The sequence below is a fragment of the Corvus hawaiiensis genome, chromosome 3, assembly GCF_020740725.1.
Source record: "Corvus hawaiiensis isolate bCorHaw1 chromosome 3, bCorHaw1.pri.cur, whole genome shotgun sequence".
Taxonomy (NCBI): domain Eukaryota; kingdom Metazoa; phylum Chordata; class Aves; order Passeriformes; family Corvidae; genus Corvus; species Corvus hawaiiensis.
In genome coordinates, this window is record NC_063215.1 from 83,497,924 (window position 1) to 83,516,747 (window position 18,824).

Here is an 18,824-nt window from a genome sequence, read left to right on the forward strand (position 1 = left end):
CACCACTTCATTAAACTGTAATAGCTTCAAGAGCCTCATGCTTAATTCAACTACAAAAGGATCTTTACATCCCTTAAAAACTTCCAAATATCTGTTACTATAAGTAACAGGCTAAAAGTGTGTTTAGAATGGCACATGGAATTCAACTCTAGATTACCTTAAATTTCTACAAAAGCCAGGTAAAATTACAGAAAATAAAAAAAATGCTGTCAATACTTCAAAGTTGGTTAGATGGCATCAAAATACTACTCAAATAGAACCCTAATGATCAAACTTGCAGTGATTTAAAGCCATTGAAATATCTCTCCAAAACACATCTTTTGTCTTCCTAAAGGGCACGACTTCATTTGCTCCTTTTTATCCAAATTTCACTTTTAGGTACATTGTATAAAGCACACCTTCAGTAAAAACTAACAAGAACCTAGGCAAAACAAAGTACGAAACTGGTAATTTAAAAATAAAATATTATTTTACATCTTACATAATAAACACTATTCTATCTGTTTATGTTTCAATCTGCACTCTGAAGCAAACAAAGTGATCACACATTCTGGTAGTAGAGATAAGGATAAGTATACTTCAACTTTAGGGTTTTTTGTGAAATTTTCCCTTTGTTTCTTTTCAATCACATCACAGCAAATAAGCAACTTATCAACATTGCAAGTGCTACTACAGTAATACAAGCAAGGATGAAGCACTACCCACAAAATACAAACACTGTTACTTCAAGCTTTGAGGTAACAGCAAATTTTTTCTAGAAAGAAATTCTAGTTACTTGCAACTAGGATGTCTGCAACAAGCCATACCTTCTCAAAAATTGTTAGCATGTAATCACTTCCACTCTATTGCTCCCTAGTTTGTATTAGCTCTAGAAGTCAGCCTTTAACCCTAGTGAATGGAAAATACCTTTTCTCCATATACTAAAGCTGTACCGAGAAACACCCATAACAAAGCATAGAAGACAGATGCCTCTTTCACTTCCTGCCCCCTTCAATTTTTTTCAAAAAGTACTACAGACATTAGGAACGCAAGGGAAACAAAAGGAGCTCACTTTCTTGTGGTTGTCACAACTTCCCTGTCAATCACCAGTTAGGACCACAGAACCACAAAGTGTAAGAGGAGAAAAGAGCCCAAGTTTTCCTGTCTTCTCTATATGCTCCTAGAAGAATGAGTTAGTAAAACTCCACACAAGAGAGCGTTAGATTAAAGCTGGGATATGCAAGTTAAAATCAAGTACATTTGTTAGTTTACCCTTAAAGAGCAATTAAAGAATATATATTTATTTTAATTTTACTGACTGAACTGAAAGCATTTTCAAAGTTTTAAATTTAGAGGATGCACTACACAGAGCCGTGGGTCTGTTTTTTGATGGGAGGATCTTTACGCTGTTAAGAGCCTATATACAACACTTAATTTTAATAATGCTAAAGCTATACAACACTATGCTTCTGAAAAAAAGTGACCTTAATAGAACACTACTAGAAAAAAAAAAAAAAAGCAAGAAAATTAGAATTTCACAACCTTATGGTCTACATGATGCTAAAGAATTATTATCATCATCATTATTATTTACCAATACTAAGAAAAATTGTTAATGTACGTGACAGCAAAATCAATGGAACATGAAGTAGTCACAGCCAGCACACTTGGCACTCATGAGCAGCAGTATATCATCATTTCACTACAGTTCTAACAGAAAAATGCTGAACAAACTCCATCAGGAGTTAATCAAGACCTCCTCACTTTATGAGTCAAGTGTGCTATGATATAAAGACTTCTCAGTTACTTTATACCTGAAAGTGGGTCATGAAATTCCATTTTCAAAATCCATCAACAGCACTTACTCTCAACTAAAAATCAAACTAAAGAGACCCTACAAAGATAATGACTCCTTCCCCTTAAAAATCAAAGTAATATTTTAAAAGAATGCATTAAATGAAGTCGTGCAAATAATTACAAACTTTCCAAAGTCATGAATTGTAACTGGTACCTAAAAGCTGCAACCGATCCTTGGCCATTGCCAAATTTGTCATCATTTTAGATTGGAGACGTCGAGCCCGTTCACACTGATCACCTTACAAAGAAAAATCCATGTTAAAACATAATTCCGTAAATTAACTTTAAGTGCTAAAATACTGATACCCAGCCTTCCCTCCTCCTCCTCCTCCCACTCCTTATTTATCCCCTCCCCTATGGAACTTCATTACGAAACTAGCAAGAAAAAAACTAAAGCTTCCTATTTAATCAAGAATTTAAAGTTAGTTGACACTATCTGCTTTACAATAGTGCTTATAGAGTGATGGGAACCCAAACACTGCTTTGCATATTGTCTAACATTTCATGCTGACCTAATATGCCCCTTGTCTCTGCATTTTTCTGAACAGAAGTCAAATAAAAAAAGGTTTTTAAAAAGCTTGAAAAGTGACTGAGAGGCAAGTACAATTTGAAAGAATTCACTTTGGCAAAATTAACATATCTAAATTCAGTTGACCGTGTCCCTTTACATTTTAAGACACACAGAATTAGAAATTAACACCACCACTTCCTAAGAAATATTATCTGTTCAAGTCAAGGTTTTTTTTTTTTAATTGTGCAAGGTTCTATCAAATGCTACTGGTATTGCCCCCTAAGTAAGATCACCATATACTTCTAAACACACCTGAGGAACAAAATACAAGTCTGCAAAAGCACTTACAGATCTGGGGTTGGGGCAGGTGATTTAGGTTGTTATTATTACAACTACAATATTATTTTGAGGACAGAAATTCTCAGCAAGTCCTTCACTACACCTGTATTTCTATAGTACATACCTGCTTCTACACTACAGGTTAAAATGTTTCCACATAGAGAGATGGCTTTCTTCCTTTGTTGGAAATGCTCAGTTATTTTGGCCTAAGTTATTCAGAAACACAACGTCAGGCCATTCCAAATTGGGGTGGTTTTTTCATGTTATACTGAAGGGAATATAAAATTCTGCATAAGTGAGAACATGAACTGTCAACTTCAGCAAATCAAATCAGAACTCAGTATTTTGGCATTCCCATTATATAAGAAATCACATGTTTGACTTAACAGTGTTCATGAACTCCTTATGATTTTGCAGAGTCTGAAAATATTTAGAGCAATATTTGCATGTGATATAGACCAGAATATTAAGGTGGAAAAGAGAAATGGACCAGTGTTCACCTACAGCTAAAACAGGAGTAAGAAAGACCCTTATGAATTAACTCATACACCAGACTGCTCCTAGCCCCTACCATACTTAGTAATACTGATTTCTCACTTCAAAGAAGCCATAAACCAAAATCAGTTCCACAAAACTCAAAACTGGCTTACCTTGACCAATTACTAAGACAGCTATTCCTTTTTCCAGTTCTTCAATTCCTTTCTTATACCATTCAACAGCTTGTTCCTTTTGTCCTGCTTAAAAAGGAAGTGAGCCCATTATTTTCTTGAACAAATTAAAGTTTAGGAATGGTTCTATATAATGCTGCATAAAACAAGTAAGAGGGAGGAAGAGATATTTGAACAAAATCCTGTGATTTAAAGAAAGTCTTAAAGGGACACTGTCAACTTTATATCTACTTAAGTATCAAATAAGCTTTTCTCTTAAAAAGAGGTACTACACCAGCCTCAAATCACTTTTGCCTGTTTTGAGAATAATTCTACATCTGCCTTAAAGAAATAAATCATCCCCACCCAAAAAAAAAAAAAAAAAAAAAAAAAAAAAAAAAAAAAAGAAAAAGAGATAGAAAAGCTCACCTACACATATTCACTCACAACAGAAGTGATGACATTAACAGTTTTTACTTCTGGAACATGAACTAGAAATGTGCCTCTTAATCCTCCAGTGATAGCCAATACCAAAATAACACTGGAAGCAGAAACTCAAGAAGTCTAAGACTTTACACTAGAGAGATGAGAGACACTTCTCTGGTTAACTTTTGTACAGTGCAGCTCCTCTGTCATGGGGGTATTTCTTTGTTTGTGCTATTATGAAACTGCTGTATTGCAGGTGTGTGTCAACTTCCACATGAAGCACAATGCAAGTAGAGTTAGAGCACACCTCTGTACCAACCACGTCCCGAATGGATATTACAGCAAACAGCCATGAACATGCTTGACCTAAGGTATGTGCCACTATAACTGCAAGTAAACCACTGAAGACCTATAAACATCTACTTCATATTGCTCCCTTTCTATAAATACTCTGCATTAAAAATATATTTGCCTGCATATGGAAAAATACTTTTGCAACCTAGTTATATTACACTAAGCATGCATTTCCACAGAGGAATACAACAGATTAGGTATTAGAACTTAAAACCTGGTCAGCATTAACAAGCAGCTAGTGGCAGAAAAAACCAAAAAATGCCTACAATGAAACTTCAGATATCATTACCTTAGTTTCAGATGACATAATGTTTCACAAAACTATTCCGAAGTGCCAGTTACAAGTGACTGTGTGCTTCTACACTCAAATCTTTTGAGAACTTCAGTCCCAAACCTATTTTTTAGCAAATTTCAGTGTCAGTAAAAATATTTCAAAACATTTCTACAATCCTCTTCAGACTTTTCTCTTGCTCCTCTTCAGATTAAAAAATCTCTTAATAATAACATTTGTCAAGCTCCCCTGCGCAGGTAATTTCATGCTTTGCTCTTCTTACCAACACAAACCACAGTGCACCTGCCTATAGTCATGAACACCACACACCTTGGGAGTCATTTTATTACTGCCCTTTCTTCACCAGCCTCATATACCCTGACTGTTAAGGACAAAGCCAGATAAATTAAATCATCCAAGGTGAGTGACTTCAATCCTCTCTTTAAGACTTTTTAAGCTTCTTCTCCCCACCACCCACAGAAACAGTTTCAACTGCAGTGTCAATAGTAAATCTAATACTGATTACAACTAAATAAAAATCTGGTTTGAGATCATCCCAGCCACCTCAGCTATTGCCTGAATTGCTTTGTTATTCTTAGGGGCAGCTGCAAACACACCAAGGTCATCATTAAAATTTCACTTCCAGCTTTTAACTGGAGAATGTTTTAAAAGCACTATATGACACCTGTTTGCAACGGTTGTGCTCCAACTCCACACAGAATGGTTGATTAGTTCTCAGTGATTATGACATTAAAAATACAATAAACGTCACATTCCTTGGAAGTTGCTGATCTGCTATATTGGCTCTGGCAGAATGGAGCTCATTTTCTTCAAACAGCCCCAAGGGCACTGTGTTTTGGATTTGTGACTAAAACAGTTGATAACACAGAAATGTTTTGGGTATTGCTGAACAGTACAACCTCAAGGTTTCCTTTTTCCCATCTAGATCCCCAGTGAGTAGGCTGAGGGTGCACAGTATGTTGGGAGAGGACACTAGTAGGACAACTGACCCAAACTGGCCAATGCAATATTTTGCATCATACAATACAATGCTCATCAATATAAACCTGGGTAGATGAATAACTGGATGGGGGCTATCTTCCAAGGCAATCATTGCTTGGAAAGATTTCCCACTTTATTTTTTTCCTCACTTTTGCTCCTCCTATGCTCTCCCTTGTCCCACTGAGAGGAATAAACAAGCAGCTGTGTAGATGCTTAACTGCTTGCAGGGGTCAACACACTACATGTGCCTTCTTAGTTCTAGGAAAAGATATTAAGCTTAATTGTGAAAGTACCAAAACAAGAGTAATTGCTCTGATAATTTAGAAGCATAAAAAGCTACCAGAAGTGCTATCAAAATTACTGAAGTATGGATAGCTTCCACAACAGCAAAAATGCCACATAACTAATAGGCTATTAGACAATTCAGAAATTCCACCCATTTCACACACTATGTCTAACATACAGTTTTCTCTTTGAAGCTGTAAGAAGCCTGTTTACAGACCAGAAAATTTTCAAAGAGAAGTATTTTGTTAAAGTCAGATAAGCAAATAACAAATCTATGTATTAAAGGAAAGGGAGTTCTTTCTCAGTGGAATGTACATTGCAGATACAGGGCTGTAACAGTTGTGCAACTGCTCATACTAGCAGCAAAGATCACCTTACTAAATGTCTGACCTGCGCAGCTAATTCACATATAATCACCCTAAAGGCATCTACACAGCAAGCCCATGATTAAAATCGGTATTTAAGGGCTCACCCTCCAAACCACCAAGAGTTAAAGGTCACAACAGTGGAACAGGTGCCTGATAAAGTAAGACTGCTACTCCTCACAGAGCAATCATCAGCAATACCAAAGCTGTCAGCTACCTCACCTTCTTTCATGCTTTGCTCCTATGACCCTCAGTGCTCTCTCGCTGTACATCTGTGCTGAACTAACCTTGCTGCACATGGTGCAGGTTTTTTTCTCTCCTAGAGCTTACCACTGCCACTCCCAAATTGTCAACGCAAAGGAGGACACATCCCACGCTTTTATGGTGCTCTCAGCAAGCAGCTTCTATTGATGGCCTACTCTTATATTTTTAATCTCCTCCTCTAGGATAGAAGTTTCATTAAGGCTCAACTGAAAGGTTAGAATACAGCATTCTGACTTTTCCAGAGAATTTTAAAAACCAGCACAGCATGCCACCAAGGCCTACCTTTAGCATGTTGACAGAATCATGCTGCTGCATTTAGAACAAATGATTAAATTAAATGCAGTATCAAGTGTTTTGGTTGGTTGGGTTTTTTTAATGCTCTACAAAAAAAAAAAAAAAAAAAAAAAAAAAAAAAAAAAAATCCTTCTTCCTGTATTTTATTTAACTGAACCCTAAACATCCTCCTTAATGTCTCCTCATCACACAGTGGTCGGTTTTCAGGGTTTTTAAGAAAATGTATGTCAAACAGTTTAAGAAAAACATTTTTCAAGAAACTGCCAAAATACAAGTAAGTATTTATTTCCTTAAAAGTCAGACCACTCCAAATGGGCATTCTGAGGACCAAGTAACCTGAAGTCTGGCTTCAGCACTCATTTGTCAGGCAGTGTATTAAAGGATGCACCCTTATTATTGTCCTTGGTGCTTTTGTTGTCCGGCTGGCTTGGTAAAGCCTAGTTACAGCCACACAACCGCCCGCAATTTTTAATCGCCTCACCCAGACTTCCGCAGCAAAAGCTCTTAAGTTATTGGGGAGAAATACAAGCACTTGTACTGCGTGGGGAACGAGCCCGAGCTGCAGCTTTGTGATCCAACGCGCACCTGCGGGCTGCGGCAGGGCCGGACCCGGCTGGGGACCAAAGCACCGCCACCGCATGCGGGCACAGCACGGCTCGCCCCCCCGCACATACCCACCACAGCCCGCATTTCTCTCATGAGCGGGTTTTGCTTGTTCTTAGCTGAAAGCGGTTCCACGGCACAGAGCGGGAAGGCCCTGCCCGCCCTCCCCCCGCACCCCGGGACGGCCGCGGGCGCTCCCTCCCTACCTGTCTCGTCCTCGTCGATGCGCAGCGCCATGGAGATGCACTCGAAGGCCCGCTTGTGGCACGCCCGCACCGTCTCGGGCGCCCCGCCGGGCTCGGGCGCGTCGCCGGCCCCGGCCCTGCTGCCCTTGGCGGCCATGAGGGCGCCGCGGGAGAGGCGCTCGCAGAGCCAGGCGAAGAGCAGCCCGAGCTGGAACGCGACGAAGCGGAGCAGGGCGAAGGCGGCGAAGAGCGGGTACGAGAAGTAGTACAGGTTCCGCTTGTGCGGGGACGCCGCCGCCGCCCCCGCCCCCGCCGGCGGCACGGGGGGCGCCGGCCCGGGCGGCGAGGAGGGAGAGGCGCCGGCGGTCGGAGGCGCAAAACTGGAGCCGGCTGAGCCCTTCTTCTTCCCTCGGCCACCCGGAGAATTCATTCACCGCCGTCGCCATAACCCGCTGCCAGGCACTGACAACAACCGGCCATGGCGATGGCGGCGGCGGCGACGCCCCTTTCGGCCGGCCCAGGGGGAGGGACGGAGGGCGGGATGCGGGCGGCCCCGGCCGGAGGCGGGGAGAGATGGCACCGCCCCTGCCACCATGGGAGGCGACTGTATGGCGCCTACAGCACCCGGCCTGCCCCGCTCCCACGGCCTGAGAGGCGGGCCCTCGGCGACGCTCAGCGCTGGGCCTAGAAAGCACAGAATCACAGAATCAATTTGGTTGGAAAAGAGCTCTGAGATCATCGAGTCCAACCTTTGACCGATGTAAAACTAGACCATAGCACTAAGTACGACATCCAGATGGTTTTTGAACATCTTCACGGACGGTGACTCTACCACCTCCTCGGGCAGTTCATTCCAATGTTAAACAACCCTTTCTGGGAAGAAATTCCTGCTGGTATCCAACCTGGACCACCCCTCGCACAGCCTGAGGCAGTGTCCACTTGTCCTTTCGCTGGTTGCCAGAGAGAAGAGGCCGCCTCCCACCTGGCTACAGCCTCCTTTCGGGAGCGGTAGAGAGCGCAACTGGAGAGTGAAAGCAGCAGCCCGCTCCAGCCCTGGCCGAGCCCGTTCAGCGTCGGCCCATGGAAACGCACCGAGGGGACGGGCGATGAATAATTTAATAGGACTAATTATTCTGGCTGGGGCTGTGAGCCGCCCCGCAGGCACAATGCAGCGCAGGCTCCTGGCGCCGCTCCCGCCTGGAGTCATTGCTAGTGGCACACGGGCAGAGCCCGGGGAATTCCCTGGCACGGAGAGGCGGGAAGCAGCCAGTCACCGCCGGTGTCCCTGCTCCCGCCGCTGTGGAGCTGCCGCCGGGAGAGCGTGCTCCGGTGCTTTGTCTGCTCCGCGTCTCTGTAATGGGAATGACAGGCTGCCTCCTCACATGCAGGGAGCTAATGGAATTCAGTATACATTATAGATACATTGCTCTGGAAAAAAACCCAAACCCTTAACTGTATTTCCACTCTCCTTAAACAGCCAGTTGTCCAAGCCCTTGCCAATTATTTGCCCAGCCATAGTATTAATTTATTTGTGTCTCAACTAAATGAGATAGACCCTCCAGCTCCCTCCTCCTTTGGTAATTTCAAATCTTAAAAATGCTTTGGTACCTCTGGTCTAGCAAACTAGGGGAGGCATCCCTACACCAGCACTTCTGTGCCTACCGCTATATTCACCACTTCAGCAAACACCTTTCTTTGTGCTTCAATCTTCCCACCTTTGTGACTGCTTCGTCTGTTGGCTGATCTTTTTTGCCGTTGTTTTGCTTTGTCACACACTCTCTGTTCTACAAATAAAATGCTGAGGTACTGATGTTAGACTATGACAGATCACCTCTCTGCCGCACCCTTGAACTGCACCCAGTAGCTGAGACAGTCCCAAAACTGCAGACAGATAATTCAGTGCACAAGCAAGTTTCCCCCAGCTTATAGCAAGAAATGGCAGTTGGTGGGGCACCTTAATTAACAGGATATGTCAAACTAAAATCACTACTGTCTGCAATATTTTATTCCTTTTTTCCAAAATTGCTATAAAACTACTGGGGTTTCCTTTCTTGTTTGTTTATGCCTCATATTGTTACTTCTAGTTGCCCCTGGTAATGTGTATTTATTTTCTTAAATGACAGAGTGGAGTGGTTTTCTTTTAATGACAGAGCAGTACACAGTATACCGTTTTCCTACTGTATAAAATCCAGAATTTTATCAACACATAAAATGACATACAAACATATAACAAAATAACTATTCATGACCTAGGCCATTATTAGACAGAGACAGTGAACCTATCAGTGCTGAAAAAAATGCAGCGATGTACATCAAGTATTTTTCTTCTGTTTTGTAAGAAGGATTATGTACCTCTATTATGAAAATATCAAGTATTTTCCAGCCTGCTCATGAGTGAACAAAATTTTTTAAGTATATTTAACTGCCCTTTAAATAAATCTCTTGTTTATTGATACAAAGGTTTAACAGATTCTCTAATACCAAAGAAATTCCAGAAGCTGCAAGTAGCATTCAAAAATGTGAAGTGAAATAAGTGCATAACAACAGATGATTGATCTATTGTTTTTATTATCCCACTACTATCTAAATTATCATCCCATTCCTGAGCAAAATAGAAAAGCTGGCGAAGGAATAAGTTTATTAATAAGGACAGATTGAATGACAATAGAAGACAATTTATCTCAATTAATCCTGACTTCAATTTGTTCAGTTATTTTTACTTTTTAAAAAATTTGACATTAGAATTACACCTTTGTAAATCATGTGACTGTATCATGACAATAAAAGAGTGCACTTACTAGGAGAGTAACAACATGTTAAGTCAAATCACAGCTTCAAAAGCAGACATAGTCAGAAATTGTGAGAAAGTGTTAATGCTAATTTGAAAACCTACAGAACCAGTTCACTATTGTGGCTATTCAACATTTTAGTGCTCTGCAAGTTGAATTTCCCTACCCTTCTATATTAAGTTGGCTCTAGCAATCATTGGACTTGTCAGTGAACCATTCTAACTAGCAATCTGGCATAAGATTAATGCTAGTTTGAACAAAAAAAAAGCACAAACCCTTAAAACACATCAGAGCAGTGGGGGGCTTTCTGCTGTCTTAGTGAGATATCCTGGCTCAGAAAGAGTTCTGATGAACACCAGCAAGGGGTGGAAAAAGTGAAGCTTCCTTCTCTGGAGCGGGCAATTGTTTGTTTTGCTCTGAAGATTGAGGACTTGTGAAATACAGGAGGTACAATCTGGTGTCTCAGCAAAAGGTCTGGTAATCTGAGCAGACCACCATTACAGTCATAGAAATTAGAAAGGTGCAAGTACCCTGACACCACGATTTACCATTGCACAAAAAGGTAAGTTGGAAAACCTTTTTTTGTTCTCAACATGATCTCTCTGCAAAACCTGCACATAAAAGAGACTATATAAATGGGGAAACGGGGCTAGGCGTTTTTCAGGTATTCTAAATGCAATTCTCTAAAATGGCATTACTAGAACATGATAAAAAATTCAGACAGAAGCTCAAAACGGACTGAAAAGCTTATACCTCTTCACATTAAGAAGTTGTTTGTATTCCTGTTCTAAGTTTTAGTACCAAAATCTCAGTGTTTTCACCTTGCCTCCTTAGCATCAGGTAAGTTTGCCAGCATGAGGTACTAAAATAGACAAAAAGACAGGATACAATTCTGCTCCAATTCCAAGTCCATCAGTTGAGTATCAAATCTGTGACTGACCACACTAGCTTTTGAGCCTGCTTATCACACTGGTAACATTGTCAGTTCTGCAAACATTATTTCAAATTCATTTATGTACACACACTTCATTATTACCACTACTAGATGACTACATCAGAGCAGAATCTATTGAAAACATGGAATTTTCTGTTATTTCTCCATTTCACTAATCTTTTAGGAGCATCAGCTAGATCATTCATATACATTGTCATCACTGCATCAAGAAGACAGAAAAAGAAGCAGACCTATTTTTGTAGATAACAAAAGAAAGTTTATTTTCTAAAAAAAAAAAAAAAAAACCAAAAAAACCCAAAAACCCCAAACATACAAAAATGAAACTACCTTGTCAAGTCAAACCCAAAATATATTCTTAAGGCCTTTTAATTCACTAGCACAAACCACATTACCAGACAAAGAAGTCACAGAATCATTACGGTTGGAAGGGACCTCTGGAGATCATCCAGTCCAGCCCCCTGGCCACGGCAGGGTTATCAAAAGCAGGTGACACAGGAATGCATCCATACTCGAGAGATAGACTTCATGACATCCCTGTGCAGCCTGTTCCAAGTGCTCTGCCACCTTCAATGTAAAGAAGTCCTTCCTCAAATTTGATTTCTAATGAAAACAAACCAATCAGGCACAGATGTTCGAACACTGGTACAGCTTGTAACAGCACAACAGCTACAGAAGCAGCAGACTCTTCCATTCCCTGACAGCGCCAAGTCAGGACAGGATGACTGAAGCTGATCCCTGGAGAAAGCTGAGCAGTTGCGATTTTGTGAACAGAGAGAAAATTAACGGCCAGCAGTCACCGTTGTGCAAACCAAACGCTACGCAGCTCTGGAAGGTTATTTCACTAACAAAATCCCACTTTCGGACCCATATTAACTTCAGCAATGTTATTTTTCGTGACCACCACAGTGACCTCCTCAGACACCAAACCGCACTGGTTACGAGCACACTTCTGTACCCCAAAACCCAAGAGCCAGCGTCTTTCAAAGGCTGATTTGGAGGCGAACACACCCCGCGAGTTTCACGCCCAACAGGCCGCCCGGAGACGAGTCCCGCTCCCGGCCTCCCGCTCCGCCCCGCCCTCCCCGCCGCCCGCGCTCGGGGCTGGGCGGGGCCCCCCGGCCCGCGCAGGCGCAGTGCGCCGGGGGCGGTCGCGCGACCGCTTCACTGACGTCAAAACAATTCGCGACAGCGGCCCCGTTGCTGCGGAGCCGCTCCCGGTGTCCCGCCGATCCCGGTGTCCCGCCCATCCCGGACCGACCGGCGGTGAGAGCCCTGCGGCGGGGCCGCCTCTCCCCCGCGGGGCGCCTGGGGCACGGCCGGGGCCCGCGCCCGCACGTGGCCCGCGGTTGCGGCGCGGCCCCAGCCCGGCCCTGCCCGCGGGGGCTCTCGGGGCGCTGTGGCGTGGCGGGCACGGGAGGGACGGACGGAGGGAAAGGGATGTCTCCGGCTTCCCGGGGGGATGAATGCTGTATTTTCTAATCCCGGTAGTGCCCTCTTCAGCGGAGGTAACGTGAAACTTAAAGGCACTTCTCGGTTCTGCGTGCGGGAGAAACCAGTTCAAGTTTGGCGCGGGGGGGAGCACGGAGCAACTCCCTGTGCTTTCTAGTAATTGTGCCTTAGTAACCATTAGTAACCAACTGATGCAATATCGCTTAACTCACACTGGTCGTCATCTCAGCCTGCTGACCAGTTTTTTTATTGCTTTCCAAGATTTTCCTGTACGTCCAGCAAATTTCACTTTTCGAATCATGGAGGGAGAACAGATTATGGAGGGACAGCCACAGGTATTGCAAGAAATGTTTTATGTTTATTATGTTATACATGTAAAAGGAGCATTTTAGCTTTGCTAACCATGTCTTATTTTACAGGTTCCAGAAAATCCTCATTCTGAATACGGCCTCACTGAAAATGTAGAGGTAACAAAGATTTTGTTGCAGTGAAAGTCACATTTGTGATTAGGGGAAAAAAGTTGAATCTTGAGTCTAACTTCAGCAAATGTAATATTCCCAATGGAGCCAAGCGATACCTGTCCCTTGCATAAATGGCTGTAAATATATTTTCTGTTGTTTAGTACAATATTTCCATTGAGCTAAATGGTACTGAAGTAAATAATGAGCCTTTTAATAAGTTGGGTTTTTTTGAAGTGTCTTATGATTATTATCTATTCAATTGCTATCTGTGAGAGAGATAGATATATATTATGGCACAAAAAAAGCCGTCCACATGAGGCTCAACTGGAGCAGAGTAGACCAGGACAATCACTTCCTAACTCTATGGCATTTATTTACTTTTCCTTATTAAAGAAAAACCTTCAGTCTCCCTTTGTTATAAGTTCCTGCTCTGTGCTAAGCTTTTGCAGGGACTATTCCTAAACATCTCCTGTGACTCACCTCCCTGATAACTGCTTGTCTCTATGCCTCAGCTTCCACTACAGAATTGTAACTCATTGCTCCTGTGTCAGTAGATTCATGTACATTGCATTGAATACATTTGGTTTACTGGGAGTGGTAGAGTATCACTTTTTAACTACAGTTAATAGTGCAAGATGATTCAGCACTTTTTGACCAAAAAGTACCTGGAAGCATTTTGTATATGTTTTCTTTGAAGTGTCCATCTATACTTGAGTAGAGAGTACAGTCTCAAAGTATTTGACTTTAGCAGAGTCCCCTTTGTCAGACTTCCTGAATTCCTTCACCTGAAATCCTTGTGCTTTTAGCATTTTGTGTTAGAAGCACATGTGTACAGGAACCATGTAACTGAGACTCTCGTTAGTAGTCAATTCTGTCCTAGTGGTGTAGAGTTCAAATCAGTGAATGCAAAAGTAAAAATAAAAATTACTGAGATTGGATGTCTTCTCTTGTAGAAAACTTACGACTTCCAAACGTTGTTTCCCCAAACATAAGAATTTAGCAGAAAGTTCCTCTGGATTAAGTTTTTGTGCAAGGAAAATTATGCTCTTAAATCTTCTTAAAAGATGTAAAGAAATTATTGCCATTCAGTTGCAGAGGTGGGTACTTTGCACACACGCTTCAAAGTAGATGTGGCTGCTATTATCAATGTTCATTCACTTTTTTTTTTACTTCAGAGGATAGTAGAAAACGAGAAACTAAATGCCGAGAAAACATCAAAGCAGAAGGTGGACCTTCAGTCATTACCCACACGTGCCTACTTGGATCAGACAGTTGTACCTATCTTGCTACAGGGACTCGCTGTTCTTGCAAAAGAGAGGTAAGATGCTTCAGTGTTCCTTCTGTTCCTGAGATAACGTAGATCTCAAACTTGGGCAATGCAGCACCTTTCAGGCCTCGCACACCACCCATGGTTTTGCTCTTTGTAAGATCGTCATTACAATGGGTTTATGAGCCTATGAATTACTGTGCTCGACCATGCAGGGTGTGTTCCTCACTTAGGTGCGTATGGCATGATAAGAGTTAGTTATTGGATTCATGATCTTCCAATGAGGTATGCTACTGCAAAAGTTTTGATGGGAAAAATGGGAGGGGTTTTGTTATTATCACGTAATTCACCTTAGAGAAGCAAGGCAAGAGGATGTTCTAGTTCTGAAGATTTTTGTAGTGTGGAATTATAAGGAGTTCTGCTTGACATTTAAAAGAAGACAAATCAGGCACGACATGCATCTTTGTCAGAGATTAAAATACTTTCTAAAGGGTGAGGCTGACCCTGCACTGTCAACACAGTGAGAAGCAGACTGATCGTTTATCCTCTGAGTAAATATTTTGCTGTTGAGGTGCCCCAGCTCTCTTTATCAGTCAGTGCAGAAAGGTATCCTTCAATAACAGCAAACAGATGTTCATCTTAACCAACCTAATTTCTAGCCTTTTGGTGTATCCTCACTCGTGGCAAATTGCACTGCTTGTAACCTTCTCTCAAATTGAAATAATACAATCAAAAGCTGGTATAGATAACCATAATTGCATCATGGCACCAACACTCAGAACAACCATCAACAGTGTATGAACTTCAAAAGGAGTTGGGAATTTAAACTGCAGTGTACAAACAGCTAATTGGGCAAAATTAGTCACCTGGGAAGGTCCACCCTTATGTGCACACCTGAGGGACGTGCACATCTTCAGCTGACATCTGTGGGAGTTCTGCTGCAGACTCAGTGTAAAATACAGCCAAAGGTAAATACCACACTCTTACACTCTGGATACTTATGTGACAGGCAAACTCCTTTCCCTTTCTGTTTGCATTTCCCTTTTCTTCTCCCTTTCCCATTCCTTTCCATTTTCTTTATGGAAGGAGCTGTTCTTTATGGGGACTCGTCACAGGAGAGAAATTGGATCACTGATAGGAGGGGTTGTGGAACATACAGGTAGAAATCTGAACTGTATGAACCTGCCAGGTAAAATTGGCTGTTCAGCTGAGCATAATAAACCCTCAGGAGTGAGAAAGCTGAACTGTTGGCTCTGCTGTATAATCTACTGCTTAAAATTGAACAGGAAAGTAACTAGTGGATGCTAAGTTATTTTTCAAAGGAATATAGAAATGTTCAGGGAACAGCCCAGTACATCTGATGATCATGCCTGGAATTCAGTAGAAATTACCATCCAGGATAGTGAGCATATGGATAAATGACATATTTGGGAGGAGGTCAATACAATTTTTGTCAGGTCTTTTAAATGTCTTGGAGTTTATTGAAGGAGTCAGCAAGCATACCTAAAGAGGAGTGCAGATGATGCAGTCTTTCTGTTTAAATTTCTGAAAAATTTTTTGCATAGTTGTTCACTAAGAGTTTTTAAAGAGAGTTAGTTGCTGTTGGGATTAAAGGAAACGCCTTTGAATGGATGAAGAACTGATGGGAAGATACGAGATAAAGGGTTGAGGTAAATGTTGAGTTTTCATGGTGAAATGAGCTCAACATTAGAATCATGGAAAAGATCACTTACAACAATTTGAAGAAGTGGCTGACAAAAATTGTTTATGAGACTGAGTTACAGAATAGATTAGGGAGTTTTGTGTTTCAGTTTCTGTTTGTTTTTTTTAAGTTGATCCATTGTAAATAATTGCACAGGGATTTCATAAAACTGGGAAGACTGCCATGAAAAATTTAAACTGACAGAAAGTGACACTGAATCCAAATAAACATAAAATTGTGGACCTCAGAGGGCAGTGACAAACACTAGTGACAAAATGTTAGATTCTGAGCTGAAAATTACCCTTGTGGAAAAATGTTTTTAAACTGTTAACATGTATATGTCAATGCACTGCTTTAATCAAAACTAAATTCTGAATGGTAGGACTTAGAAATTGAAGGGGTAAAACCAACTTAAAATTAAAGGGGTAAAAAACAAGTGTAATGTCACTATTTAAATTTGTAATGTTCTTGTATTTTTAATATTACGTGTAATGCCAATTCCCCTGAATTCTGGTAGAATGCGAAAAAGTGAGATTGACAAGGTGGTCAGAAGTATGGAGTGCTGTCTGTATACAGAGTGACTGAATAGATGATATCTAGAAAAGAGGCTTCTGTGGAAGAACATATTAGGAACCTATTAAATCACAACAGCACAGAGATGATGGATTGGGATGGACTGTTTATTATCTCTTCCGATACAGTAATCAAATTAAGCAAAGCAGGTAGCAAATTTATAATGAACAAAAGGAGCTGATCCTTCACAGGTCACATAATTAAGCTATTTTTTGTGCTTTCAGTTGAGGACATGAACATTTTATTTGTGCTCAAGAGGCAGCTGGTCAAAGCTATAGAGGAATCCGCCCAGGACTATTAAGGGTGCTAGCTCAGAAACTGGTACATGCTTGGAAGCCAAAAGGATGGTCCAGAGAAGTATCTCTGTGTATTTTTTTCCAGTTTTTTTTGCTCTTTTTAGGCATATTTACTCACTGCCAGACCTTTGGTTTGACCTAGTGTGGAATAAGTAAGTTTGTCATTTATTCTGTGGACAGAATCCAGATTAGCAAGATTCATGTGGTGCAGCTGGAGGAGTTTTTTTAAAATAACCTACAGAATATGGCCAGTGATCAAAAGTGTTTATTATTGACTACTTGCAAGTTACAGCCCTTCTCAGACTCATGTTGTGTTCGTTTCAGTTGCCAGAAACCATGAAAACAACTCTCAGTACACAAAGCTACACAATAACCACTTGAAAAAAATGAAACAAAAAAGCAGAGATTCACTTCTACATTATATAGCATGAGTTAAAGAAATAGGCAAATGCATGTCATATCCAATGATACACGTACAGTATTTATGCTTACAGACTATGCCCTGGTTTTAGGTATGTAACTGTTCTAGCAATTTAGTAACATTGAGCCAACAGTGACTAAGACCCTTTTAAAACCTTTCTCATCAGACATAAACTGGAAATTTACAGTCACTCTAGGTAGCTGGTCATCCCTAAAGCAATGCTTATGTTGCTTTTAAGGGAAGATGATTGGTTTTTCAGCTACCCAATTTCATATGACAAAAAATAATTGCTTTCGATTTACTCTTTTTCTTTGCAGACCACCAAATCCCATTGAATTTCTAGCAGCATATCTTTTAAAAAACAAGTCACAATTTGAGGACCGAAATTAACTCCATAAAAATGAGGACAGTTTGGCTGCTAGACTGAAATGCTCATTTGCCGCAACTTGTTTTCTGCTGTAAAAATCCTTTGGCCACGTTGTTGTCTTTCTTAACTGCACAATTTGCTTTATCTTTTGAGTTTATTTAATAAAGAACACTTTACATTTAATTGTTCTCTTGTTTTAAACTAGCTATTAAGAGACTTTGAAAATAAAGTACTGAAATGGCACTACTGGATGAAAGTCTGAATAATTCCATGGGGCTACATCCTCTGAATGCATGAAATAAAGGGGAACAAATTATTACGGGAATCACATGCCGATAATTTATATAACTTAATTCGGTTTTATATAGCACCCTCCAGTGCAACATGCCTAAGCACAAAGCAAGCAAATGCAGAACAATTAGAGTTTATTTATTAAGTAGAGAAGAGAGAACTTGCTTCAGAACACCAGGAAATGGGTTTATTTAAAACAAACAATTAGATCCAGCAGCCAAACAGATCACCTACAGACAGTGTCCAGTGTTTCACACAGGTACATTGATGAGGTGTGCTGCTCAGCATTTGTCATTCATCTCCTATGACTGGTGTACTGGATTCAGCTGAAACACGGAATAAATTCAGAAGGGATGTATAAGGGTTCTGTCATTCGGTGCTCTGTACTGCTACCCTTAGTTGGAATGTTCTTCTCTATCAGAGATCGAATCAGGTTGGAGTGAATCCATAAGGATTATCAGGTCCAACTCCCTGCTCCTCACAGGACTACCTGAATCTAAGCCATATGACCAAGAGCAGCATCCAGATGCTCCTTCCTGGAATTCTCACAGGCTTGGTACCGTGACCATTTCCCTGGGAAGCTTGTTCAGTGACCAGCCACCCTTTTGGTGAAAAGTTTTTTCTGATGTCCAAGATAACCCTAATCTCCACGGTAAAATACCAAGTACTCTGATTTTTTTTCCCCATAGGGTTTACTAGCATGTCTTCTGTCTTGTTATTCCCATGCTTAACATCTTTTTTTGACCCCTTGTTTATTTCTCCTGTAATCTCAGTAGAGGTAAAGGCCACAAACCTCTGGGTGCAATGTAAGAAGTTGCAACAGAAGATGAGATCAGAAGAAAAATAATTAAGATGGAAAACAACATATTGT

General features: G+C 41.1%; 2 protein-coding genes across 6 annotated transcripts in view; one reads left to right on the plus strand and one right to left on the minus strand.

Moving 5' to 3' along the window:
* SPAST (spastin) overlaps nucleotides 1-7,906 on the minus strand; it is a 40,114-nt gene extending 32,208 nt beyond the window's left edge. For 2 of the 4 annotated variants that reach the window (XM_048297202.1, XM_048297199.1), the window contains exons 1-3: nucleotides 7,404-7,906; nucleotides 3,337-3,420; nucleotides 1,991-2,074 (exon numbers count right to left, since the gene is read on the minus strand). In XM_048297202.1, coding sequence (XP_048153159.1) covers nucleotides 1,991-2,074; nucleotides 3,337-3,420; nucleotides 7,404-7,812 — 577 coding nt within the window. In that variant the 5' untranslated portion in view covers nucleotides 7,813-7,906. Of the gene's footprint in view, nucleotides 1-1,990; nucleotides 2,075-3,336; nucleotides 3,424-7,403 lie in introns of all 4 variants that reach the window. The other 2 variants (XM_048297200.1, XM_048297198.1) reach the window with 1 other exon arrangement.
* Nucleotides 7,907-12,255: 4,349 nt separating this feature from the next.
* DPY30 (dpy-30 histone methyltransferase complex regulatory subunit) lies at nucleotides 12,256-17,905 on the plus strand. Of its 2 annotated transcripts, none has more exons than XM_048298784.1 (5): nucleotides 12,256-12,389; nucleotides 12,837-12,910; nucleotides 12,995-13,042; nucleotides 14,212-14,354; nucleotides 17,613-17,905. In XM_048298784.1, exons 2-5 carry the CDS (start codon nucleotides 12,875-12,877, stop codon nucleotides 17,683-17,685), a joined length of 300 nt encoding a protein of 99 aa, XP_048154741.1. In that variant the 5' UTR covers nucleotides 12,256-12,389; nucleotides 12,837-12,874; the 3' UTR covers nucleotides 17,686-17,905. The 2 variants fall into 2 exon arrangements, with proteins under 2 accessions (XP_048154741.1, XP_048154740.1); XM_048298783.1 differs by lacking the exon at nucleotides 12,256-12,389 and adding an exon at nucleotides 12,533-12,631.
* The last annotated feature ends 919 nt before the right edge of the window (nucleotides 17,906-18,824 follow it).